A 12,797-nucleotide genomic window follows, 5' to 3' on the forward strand; every position below is an offset into this window, starting at 1 on the left:
ATTGCGACTTTTTATCTCACACTTCGGATATAAACTTACACAAATGTGAAATTACGAGTTATAAAGTCAAAATAGACAGGCCGAAAAAAAAAAGTCAGAATTGCCAGAATATAAACTTGCAATTGCGAGAAAAAGGTCAGAATTGTGAGTTATATAATATATATTTTTTCTCTGAATAATGTAATATAAACTATTTAAAAATAATTTAAAGTTGCTATTCTGAGAAATAAAGTCAAAATCGCGCAATATAAACAAGTTTATATCAAGTTTATATCATGCTATTTTGACTTTATAACTCGCAATTGCAAGTTTATATCGATTAAACAAGTTTATATCAGAATTGTGAGATAAAAGGTCGCAATTACCTTTTTTATTTTCTTATTTCGTGGCAGAAACAAGCATCCATAATTACCTGATCCTAACAGAAAACTTTCAGCATTTTTATTTTTTACAATTTTTTTATACGTTTTACAAATGAGGATGTCCCTGGATGTCCATAAAATGATGTTTTGTGAGGTTTAGCTTACTTCTGGGTACAAATCTGTCCCCAAAGTGTGGTTACGAAGAACAGACACACACAGTGATCATGCAGATTTAGTCAATGAGACACAGACGTCTACATACAGTACAGGTCAAAAGTTTGGAAACATTACTATTTTTATTGTTTTTGAAAGAAGTTTCTTCTGCTCATCAAGCCTGCATTTATTTGATCAAAAATACAGAAAAAAAATGTAATATTGTGATATATTATTACAATTTAAAATAATTGGTTTTCAGTTTATTTACTTTAAATGATCATTTATTTCTGTGATGCAAAGCTGAATTTTCAGGATCATTACTCCAGTCTATCACATGATCCTTTAGAAATCATTCTAAAATGATGATTCATTATCAAAGTTGGAAACAGTTCTGCTGCTTAATATTTTTTCATAACCTGTGATACTTTTTAGGATACTTTGATGAATAAAAAAAAAAAAGCAAATTTTTCAAAAATAGAAATCTTTTGCAACAACAATATACACTACTGGTCAGTAATTTTTTTCTTTCTTTTTTTTTTAAATAAATCAATGCTTTTATTCAGGAAGGATGTGTTAAACTGATAAAAAGTGATAGTTAAGAAGATTTATATTATAAGAAAATATTTTTTTTATTTTGAATAAATGCAGTTCTTTTTAACCTTTTATTCATCAAATATATTAGGCAGCAGAACTGTTTCCATCACTCATAATAAATCAGAATATTAGAAAGACTTCTAAAGGATCATGTGATAGACTGGATGTCACATGTGACACTGAAGACTGGAGTAATGATGCTGAAAATTCAGCTTTGCATCACAGGAATAAATTATTTTTTAAAGTATATTCAAATAGAAAACTATTATTTTAAGTTGTAATAATATTTCACAATATTACTGTTTTTTTCTGCATTTTTGATCGAATAAACGCAGCCTTGATAAGCATTAGAGACTTTTTTAAAAAAAAACGTAATGTTTCCAAACTTTTGACCTGTACTGTACATATGAGAGATGTATGTGAGAAGACCACAATGATTGACAGGCGTCATTCCAGAGCGGCTGAAAGACTCACCATCTTCAGCGAGATCAGAGAGCAGTTTAGTGGTTAGAGTGAGAAATGACATTTTTCAGAAGCATATCAGAAAACAACAGTGAAGCGTGTCAGACTGATTGAGGCACAAGCAGCGGCACCTTTGAGCGCGATGACTTTGCTGGCCGGGTTCATGATGGCGCTGTCGGCCGTGATGGGCCGGCGGATGGGGTTGGTCGGGTCGCTCAGGTCGATGATGATCACCTGGTTCTGCTCGCCCACCTTCTCTCGGATGCAGATGAAGCGATCCGACTCCATGGTCAGACAGCTGAAGCTGATCCCGGCGGGACTCACTCCCAGAGACTGCAGCTGAGGGAGACACGGACACTAGTCAATGCAATTCACGTTAGCGCTGCACGATATTGAAGAGAAGTGCGATATGCGATAACTCATTAAATAATGCGATATGCGATACGATAACGCTTAAAGTGGGTAAAATAAACTTAAATTATCTTTTAAATATATTTAGGGTTTAGTATTTAACAACAGAAACTGAATAATCAAATGTAAAAGTAAAACACTGCTCATGATTCTTATTAAAGCTACAAAAGTTATTCAGCGAGAGCAGTGAGTGATTTTCTCTTCGTCTTTTGTTCATGACCGCAGTTATTGCAAACTGTTGCGATATGCATATCGCAATATATTTGCGATATTTCGATAATTTGCATAGCGCTTTTCACAATGCACTAACTAACTGAACCCGATGCCATAACACAGGAGCTGATGAAAAACTAATTATAATTATATAAAAATCATAAAAGATGACAAACTAAAAATGAATAAATACATTTAAAATAAAAACACTTAATTAAAATATATATATATAATAAAATAATAAATATGATTAATAAAAATAAAAAGCACTTAGGCCTACTAAGAACTTTAATCGTTACTTTAAGATTAAATGAACACTTTTAAAATGAAACAAAACAATGTGTAACAACATTAAATACAAATAAAATATATGATGCATAATAAAAAATTACAATAAAAAGCACGTACTAAAAACGTATTAATCATGCAAATGTAAGATTAAAATGAATACTTTTGAAATAAACAAAATTATATAGAATATACAGTATATAGAATATAAATAAATATAAAATAAATAATTAAAAAACAATTGCTACGATGTAATCATAAAAATGTCAACTTAAAATAAATAAATGAAAAGAATAATCAAAATAAAACACTTACTAAAATTAATGAAATCATAATCAAATTAAAATGAATGATTTTAAAATAAAGTCAATCAAAATAAAACACTAAAAATGAGTTAAATCATAATCTACAGTTAATATGATTTTTTTTAATAAAATAAACAAATTATTATATCATAAGAATGTAAAATAAAATAATTTAAAATAAAATAATGAATTTTTTTTTAAAAAATGTTAAATTTAAATAATTAATTAATTAAATAAATCTAAATAAATAATTAAATGAAAAAAATTTAAATGTAACAAATAAAAATTTATCACAATAAAAACTACATTTATATTTTTACCTGCATGTCATGTGACCATTAACCGACCCATACACATATCAACGTGGTGTAAAATTATTGAAATATTAACCCTGAGATTTTACATTTAGTCATTCCTGCAATAAAGCATCAAGCGATAAACATCTCTGATGTTAAAGAGATAGTTCACCCAATACATTTAAATGATGTCCTCATTTATTCACCCTCAAGTGAAGAATATGGGTCATGGGTAACATGGTCCCCATTGACTTCCATAGTATGGAAAACAGAAATACTACGGAAGTCAATGGTTTGGATACCCATACTCTTCAAAATGTCTTCTTTTGTGTTCAGCAGAAGACACAAACTCTTAAATATTTTGGGTGAACAATCCCTTTAATCAAGAGTTTCCGTCCTGACTGTCAATAGTGTCGAGATTCAAGACATTCTCTTGGCTATTTTCCTCTTGGTGAAATCTCACAGGTCCAAACTATCAGTTTAGCTATATATTCCACATTAAACATGTTCTGATGAGATCCAGGCCGAGGAAACATCACGAGTGTTTGTGTAATATGGAGGGGTGAAGCTCCACATTCTTCAGGGGTCAGAAGTCTCTCTCTGGGGCCGAAAGTGATTCACTGCTGAGAAACACAGGCGTAACGCAAACCTGCTGTCTGTCTTACTGGAACACACTGCTGACGCAAGGACCTGGAGATACTGTATAGCAGCCTACAGCCAACACACACACACACACACACACACACACACACACACAAACACATACACACACATACACTGAGTCAGAGAAAACAGAGCCACAATTCTTCCCTCCCTTTTCTTGTCTCAGCATTACTGACTCAAACACACACACACACACACACACACACACACACACACACACACACACACACACACACACACACAGGTGTGAGCTCTAATTAACATTTTCTTTGACTTCACAAAACCACTGTTATCTTCAGGTCTCTCTTCTGGATAGGATCCTGATAGCCTTTTAAAGTCCAGCTTTTTTAATGTTGTTTATGTGTCTATGTGGTGTTTTCAATCTGCTTTAAGACAAACCATGTGTAAATTCATAAGTCGACAGCATTGCTGAGTATTTCCTCCTTAAAACTGCAGTGAACCAAAGACAGTCTCAAAAACACGCTTTGAAATCGCTGGTGTTTCTGACGTCACAAACTACCTTGTAACCAATCAGATCAACGTGTGATCGTCAACCAGTGGATCTCTGAGCTGAGTGAGTGAGTGGAGGCGGGGCTCATTTGCATATTCATAGAACCATGCATACTAAATGAGGCAAGGGTGTCGAGTTAACTCAAGATATTTTAAGGCATGACGAAAAGAAGAAAAAAATGTCATTTTGGTGATCAAAGATGAGTTTTAAGGGAAGACATTAAATAAAAAAAATTAAATACACTGTTTTTGCTGCAACAACCAACACACATCATTTGTTTACGTACAGGCCAAAACATACTTCTAAGTAAAGTGCACTACGGTCCGCTTGAGATATGTAAATTTCTGTCCGTTTCAAATTCATTCCAAACACACCTAATCTGATGAGTATCAGGAAACCAGGTGCTTTAGAAACGTTAGGTAAAGACTCATTTGAATAAAGCAGCCTGCAATTTACAAACTGTCTGGACCTTCATACTTAGCAAAAAAACAGAGAAATATATGTTAAACATACTCGAAAACTCACAGAGTCAACATTACCAACAACACTGAACCTCTACGGATATTAGTCCAGTCATTTTATGAAAAAAGTTTGAACAAATTGCAACAGAAGCAAACTCAACTGATTTTTTATCCTCAATATGTCCTGAGTAAGGGAAAAAAAGCCCAGAAGAATCCCATTAGGGAAAAGTTTCGAAAAAGACCCAAATATAGCCTATTCATACGCCTACTCATTCTTTTTCTTAGGGTAAAAATGTTAACCTTTAGATATCACCATGAAAATTACTGAGTTGATTACTTACATCAAGACAAACAAAAAATGTATTACAAGTTTTTTTAAATTGATTGTTAACATGGACAAACGGTGCATAATCTAATTACGTATGTGTGCTAATTTGCATAAATACCACAACAGATCTAAACATTGGGTATAGCCAGGTGAAAATGTGTTGTTGAATCTTGTTGACACATAACAGTAAAATACTTAATGTTAAGGTCTGAATGAACCCATTTAGGCTACCCATGAGCATTAAGACCTCTACAGTTATTGCCAACCTAAAGCTAAAACCAAGGACGTTTTTTGGGAATATTCATTGATTCAGTGTGCTTGTTTTGCTAAACTTGTGACGTTACACAAACATAGAGAAGCCTATTGAACAGCAATTTCACTTTGTAAGAGGAAAATCAGCCAATCAGGCTTTAAATCTAACATGTGTAAGTGAAGGGATAGGCTTTCGTTATTGTAGATAGCATTAGCCTTGTATGAAAAGCAATGCATTCATGAGATGCCCTCAATATAGTCCCACAGGACACTGAGGATGTAGTGAGGCAGAAAGATCCATATGTCCACACACACACACACACACACACACACACATCTTAATAAGGAGTTAAACTCATTTCCTGATGGGCTCGTCTACGATGATGCTTCTGACCGGCCGTCTTTCGTCTCCCAGCATTGAGATAAAGCAGACTCTCTCTGTCTCTGTCTCTTCCGCTTGCTGATCTGTTACTGCAAGACATCTACGGTACATTCATGCATTTGGCAAATGCTCTTATGCAAAACTAAACATTTGATCAGCATGTGCTTCCCTGGAAAGTCATGTGAAAAAGAAAGTACACCCTCTTTGAATTCTATGGCTTTACATATCAGGACATAATAAAAAATAACCTTCTGGTCCTTAAAATGAGGTAAATACAACCTAAGATGAAAAACAAAACATGACATATTACACATTATTTGTTTGACATTAAATGAAGAAGCCATGTGTGACAAAAAACTAAGTACACCCTTGATGCTTCCATAGGAATTAAAGTCCCCCTGTAGTCAATAATTGTATCCCTTAAAACTCCAAAATTAAATATTTAAACCTTGAAAATGTAAACCTTTTTTTTTTCTTGAAAAACAAAATTCGTCATGCCTTAAAATATCTTGAATGTAACTCGACACCCTTGTCTCATTTAGTATGCGCGGTTCTATGAATATGGAAATGAGCCCCGCCTCCACTCACTCACTCAGCTCAGAGATCCACTGGTTGACGATCACACGTTGATCTGATTGGTTACAAGGTAGTTTGTGACGTCAGAAACACCAGCGATTTCAAAGCGTGTTTTTGAGACTGTCTTTGGTTCACTGCAGTTTTAAGGAGGAAATACTCAGCAATGCTGTCGACTTATGAATTTACACATGCTTTGTCTTAAAGCATATTAAAAACACCACATAGACACATAAGCAACATTAAAAGCTAGACTTCCACCACAGGGGGACTTTAAGAGAGCTGTGAATAAACAAAAGTGGACGTCCCAGCAAAGCAATGCTCAAAGAAATCACAAAACACCCAAAAACTACAATTCAGACTCTACAGGCCTAACATGGTAAAGAGCATGACAGTACAATTAGAAACAAGTATGTCCTGTTCGGAAGGGTTGCCAGGAGAAAGACTCTTCTCTCTAAAAAGATTCATGCTTAGGCTTGCAAAGTTGCATCTGGACAAACCACAAGACTTCTGGAACAATGTCCTGTGGACAGACAAGAGAGTGGAAATGTTTGGCCATAATGCACAGAAAACCAAACACAGCCTCTCATCACAAACACCTCATACCAGCTGTCAATCACGCTGATGGAGGGCTGAGGATTCCTGGCTTGTTTTGCAGCCACATGACCTGGACATCTCCAGTAATTGAGTCGACCATGAAGTCAAATTGAGTCAAATGTGAGTCATGTCTGACAGCTAAAGCCGGAGGATGCACACTGCGATTTATATTAGTCCTTTACGATTGTTGCTGATCAGGCTGTACGAACATGATCATTGCTGTAAGGCATGTCACACTGTAAGATCTCAGAAATGTCAAGACGAGTGTCAAGACGTGTTAAAAACGGACGCACAAGAACTTGTCCAGAGTTTCATATCATCAATCACTGACTCGTTCTGTGACGGCGAGCTGCGTTACACGCGGGATTGATGTGATGCTACAGAGAAATCTCTAATGTTCATTTTGGTCACGGCTTGTCTTGAAAAAGACAATTTGATGTTCGTCTGAGGAGAATCACTGCCGGACTGGGAGGCAAATCTTCTGACACTGCTAGGATTTCGTCGGAAGTAAAGTTTGATATCGACGGTCATTAATAATCGGCTGTCAGTGAACATGTCAAACTAACGATCAAAGACTTCAGATTTTAGGATCATAGGATTTTTTTAGGATTTGCAAAATGTGTCTCAGACGGCAAAATCGTGGCCGAAATCGCAGAGTGTGCGCCCGGCTTAAAGCTTGTCTGATATTGAGTTATGCAACAGGGCAATGATCACAAGCACAGCAGCAAATATACAACAGAACGGCTGAAAAAGAAAGGATTCAAGGTCGAAGTCCAGACATCAACCCGACCGTGGCGAGACCTTCAGAGAGCTGTGCAGAAACCGATGCTCGCAAACATTAATGAACTGAAGCAACGTTGTAAAGAACAGCGGGCCAAAACTCCTCCAGAACGATGCGAGAAACCGATACTCTCATACAGAAAACCATTACGGTTCTACAAGCTATTGAATCATACTTAGTTTTTCACACACGGCTTCATTTTGGCCTAGACTATAATGACGTTGTAATATGTCACGTGTTGTTCATCTGAGGTAGTATTTACCGACTTTTAAGACCTGCTAATGATCAGATTATTGTATTATTTATTATGTCCTGATATGTAAAACAATACAATTCAAAGAAGGTGTAATTTCTTTTTCACATGACTTATTGTATATTTTATCAACTGATATTAAAGACTTCATTTTCTGCTCAAAACACAATCATGCAAGTAATGAGTTTAAATAAAGATATTTAGATCACTGCTAGACTTTAGTTTGAGTGTGTTTGTGTCATAAAACGAGTCCTTTGTGTCAGTTTGTGCTGGTGATAAACATGTTTCCTCTTCCTGCTCATAACTTCATTAGCAGAATCTCTATTGGGTTACAGCTTTACATCAGCGCCAGCGGCCAATCAGAAGACAGAGCAAAATGACACTGCAAAAAGAAAAAGCTAGAACATGAGCAGGACAAGATATAGTAGGGGAAAAGGTCATTTAAATAAAATGTGTGCGCAGTTTAAATCATATTGATTTTAAGATCAATAAAATGAGATTTGAAAGACTAGTGAAGCTTGCTGTTTTTATATCGGTCTGTTGTTTTTCAGTTTAACATTATTTATAAGACATGAGTTGAATGAACTGTGTCTATTTATAAAAGAGCAGACACACACACACACACATTTATACATTCCCATTCAGGATCAAACTGTAACAATGCAATCCAGCACTGAATGAACTCAAACACACATTCAAGACATAAAGCCGAGCTGCTAGAGGCCTAAAGTCCTGCCGGCTGCAGATTCTTGGCATTCTTTCACCAAACTGCACCGGCTGAGCGTTCGACACCGGAATGAGGAGAGAGAGAGAGTAAGAGAGAGAGAGAAATCAAAAGAAACCATGCGGGACTGGGATTGGATCTCAAGAGACACGCTATAAAATTCCACAAATTACAACAAAATATCATCTCAAATCCCAGAGACTGCAGCATCTGGATTCAATCGGCAGGAGAGTGAATTCCAGATGTGTTTGAGGGATTCCAAGGCATTCTGTGAACGGCAAAGAAAACACAGCCCGTGGAAAGGTGAGGCCGGGACGATCCGCGAGACGCTCACACGTCTCTGTCATGGAGAATATTTTCAAAGGCGTGTAGAATGAAACTTCATTAGGGTTTGGCAACTGTGCTGAGGCTGTATGGACACAAAAATAACACTGTCCAATAGTTTCCAATGGATCCCGTCATGGAATACACACATTTCAGTGCGGGAGACGAGAAGAGCGAGTGAAGGAAAGTCTTTAACTTGAAAATCCTGCACTCTTAAAAATAAAGGTTCTTTACTGGCATTGATGGTTCCATGAAGAACCTTTAACATCCATTCCACAAAATATTCTTTATAAGATTTTTTTGGTAACACTTTATTTGTCCTACATTACATACGTTACATGTACTTACCATAGCAATAACAGTAAATTATGCATAATTACATGCAACTAACCCTCAACCAACCCCTAATCCTACCCTAACCCTATAGTAAGTACATGCAGTTGCTTAATATTACTTAAATATATAATTACACTGTAACATTGACACCTTAAAATAAAGGGTTACACTTTATTTTAAGGTGTCTTTGTTACACTGTAATTATATATTTAGGTACTGAGTAATATTAATGAACTACATACACTTACTATAGGGTTAGGGTAGGATTAGGGGTTGGTTGAGGTTTAGTTGCATGTAATTATGCATAATTTACTTTTATTGCTATAGTAACTACATGTAACACGTGTAACACTGACACTGTAAAATAAAGTGTTACCAAGTTTTTTAAATGTTCATCACACTAAGAAAGAAAATGGTTCTTTTCAAAACTGATCACTGAAAAGTTCTCTGAAGAACCAAAAATGTTTCTATTGCATCGCTGCAAATAACCTGTATTTTTAAGAGTCTCTTGACCAGAAAACAATAATTCTGCCATTCCTATCTTTTCACACTCAAGTGGGAAACTAACGCCTGACATAACTAATATATATACACATCCAACTTTACCTGCATACATACATTACATAAAGAACACTCACGTAAAGCAATATTTACTGTATAGCAAATCTCAACTTGATTGCTTGTAACATTTCAAAATGCAACTATAATATCACACAGCTCTAATCTGCTAAATGCAACTATTCATGAAGATTTTAAGATAAACACACACACACACTCACACAAACACACACACATATACATATTAAAATATTATCAACATTAACATTGTGATATATAGAACTATATATTTCTGTATATCTGCTTTAACAAAACTGTGCATTGTGAAAAGCATGGTAACACTTTATTTTACAGTGTCATCGTTACATAATGTTACATGTAGTTCATTAAGCATAATTACATGCAACTAACCCTAAACCAAATCAAACCCTAATCCTAACTCTATAGTAAGTACATGTAGTTAGTTAACTCAATATTACTCAGTACTTAAATGTATAATTACACTGTAATAAATGACACCTTAAAATAAAGTGTAACCAAAAGCACTATATAGCACTATATACATTGTTAAAAGCGCTATATAAATGAAGATGACTACATAAATATATTTGAAATGTGGAAACCTTTCACAGCAGAGAACTGATTATCATCATAAATCACTATTATTGCTGATGATACTCTAGGGTTAAGGCTGGAATAACAGATTTTTGCCTTGATTTTAAACAGCAACTTTGCAACACTTTTAAACAGCACTGATGTTAAGATCCTCTCCGGAGTGTGTTTAACACCGCACATGACAGCACTGTGCTGAATGTTGCATCTGTGAGGAAGGAATAGCGCATGACGGTGCAACACAGTTTCAGTACATCTGACTAATGCAGTATAGAGGAAAAAGAGACTCAGACAGTGTTAATACGTCAGCATTAAAGCTCAATGAAATCTGTACTGGGAAATGAACAACTTAATAGTCAGATTCAACACTGACAACAACCCACAATCAGCTTCCACCGACAACAACTTTCAGAAACTGTGAAATGATATAAACAACTGTGTAATTTCAGTGCCTTGTCTTTTATAAAGCGAGACCTGAGATATTAACAGTATTTCACTGTGAATACTGTACCTGCACTGACAAACATTGCATTGTGAGGCGTCAGCCTAATATTATTATTGAGTTGCATCATCTCTAAAACTCGCTGCAGCGACCCGCTTGTTTCACTACAGTAAGATATTATTTCGCATACCATGAAACAACTGCAACACAACTTTGTCACTGTGGCAATTTCCATCATGCAACTATTTACTGGCATATAATGTCAAGCATTTTTGTACATGCTGTGTGATGATCTGAAACATTTCTAATTTGTGTATAATGATGAGTTCATATTACTGTACATGTAATATTATATGTAATAATACTTAATGTTAGCAATAATAGTTAAAACACTGTTGGGCTATTGAAGTGGAATGCAAGACAGCAAAAATGTGATCAAATGCGGAAAACCTTTAAAGTAATATTGATCTGTCACAGCAGCTTGTGCATATTTAACAATACATTTTTTTCTATTTAATAAAATACATGATGTATCTACATTATTTTAAATGTTGGGAAAGTGCAAGTGTGTAACATTTCATCATTGCAATTTCAGGTATGCAAAGGGAGAAAAAAAAGCATTCCATGATCTTAACTGTATTCATTCAAATGTCATGCAACTCTGTAACAAATTCGAACACGTCATGCAACGATGTTACAATGTACCGGTTCGTTGCCCTCATTCTTTTACACGTCAGGCTACAATGTAACATGTAACGCAACTCCATATTCTTTTAAATGTCACATATGTATCAAGTATGTAACTTGTGCGTGCATGAGCGCAGCGCGCGGGCGAGGCCGCTGATACATAGTTGCGTGTTTACAGTTTGACGGCTCGCGACGCGTCGAGCGGAAACATACGAATGTTGCGTGTGTGTTTGTGCGGTTTTACCTGCAGATGCTCCTGAAAGCGGATGGGTAAAATCTGCGCCATTCTCCAGGACCAACACTGAGAGGACAGGAGGAAGAGGAGGAAGAGGAGGAGGGGGCGCAGATAAAGAGTTGTGTTTGTGTTCTGTTCCTCCGAGTTGTGTGTCCCGTTAGACACGGATATTCCGCGAATGCTCGTGAATCTCTTCTTTCTTCGGCCGGTCAGATTCACTCCAGGCAACTTCTCGGAGCGCTGCCGGACTCCTCCGCGTGAGAAAGTAGAGCCGCGCGCACTGATACGAGCTGAATGAGGGAGAAACTCCAGCGCTGCGGCGCAGATGCTGTAAACACTCTCTCACAGAAGCTGAGTGAGGGATATAGCAGTGAAACACAGGACTTTTACAGATAAAGGGACTGTGAAGGGGTTTCGTGTACCCCTCCGCTCGAGACAAACATGTGACAGCAGGAACTCCCCCCCACCACCCCCTAAAAATACTGGGGTCTATTTCTGCACACTCACTCAGAGCAGGAACAACAGCAACACACAGGGCATTAACCCAGTGTTATTTTAGTATCATTCATGTAGTATTCGTTAACAATTTTATAAATATTTATTTTTATGTTTTCAATTTTCTATATATTTTTCAATGTCAGCTTTATTAGTTTTTTTTATATGTCTGTTTCGTTTTTTAATTTATTATTTATTTCCATAAGTAATTTAAGTACTTCAACTTCAACTAAAACTATAAAATATTCCTTAGACAAGTAGCTGAAATATTTACTAAAAGTATAACTGAAAGGGTTTTTTTATATTTTACACATTATTGAGTGATGTTAATTAACTACATTTACTAAATATAGGGTTAGGGTTACACTTTATCGTAAGGTGTCATTGTTACAGTGTAATTATATATTTAAGTACTGAGAGTAATATTAATTAACTACATGTACTTACTAAAGGGTTAGGATTAGGGTTTGATTTGGTTTAGGGTTAGTTGCATATA

The 12,797-nt window shown here is 35.8% G+C and overlaps 1 protein-coding gene across 3 annotated transcripts in view; it reads right to left on the reverse strand.

Annotated features, from left to right (window-relative positions):
* cltcl1 (clathrin, heavy chain-like 1) overlaps positions 1–12,143 on the reverse strand; it is a 57,633-nt gene extending 45,490 nt beyond the window's left edge. The window contains exons 1-2 of one of the 3 annotated variants that reach the window (XM_081349131.1): positions 11,816–12,143; positions 1,706–1,913 (exon numbers count right to left, since the gene is read on the reverse strand). In XM_081349131.1, coding sequence (XP_081205257.1) covers positions 1,706–1,913; positions 11,816–11,857 — 250 coding nt within the window. In that variant the 5' untranslated portion in view covers positions 11,858–12,143. The remainder of the gene's footprint in view (positions 1–1,705; positions 1,914–11,815) is intronic. The other 2 variants (XM_081349129.1, XM_081349130.1) reach the window with 2 other exon arrangements.
* Positions 12,144–12,797: the final 654 nt, after the last annotated feature.

This window comes from Scardinius erythrophthalmus (assembly GCF_964197995.2).
Source record: "Scardinius erythrophthalmus genome assembly, chromosome: 20".
In the NCBI taxonomy this organism is placed as follows: Eukaryota; Metazoa; Chordata; class Actinopteri; order Cypriniformes; family Leuciscidae; genus Scardinius; species Scardinius erythrophthalmus.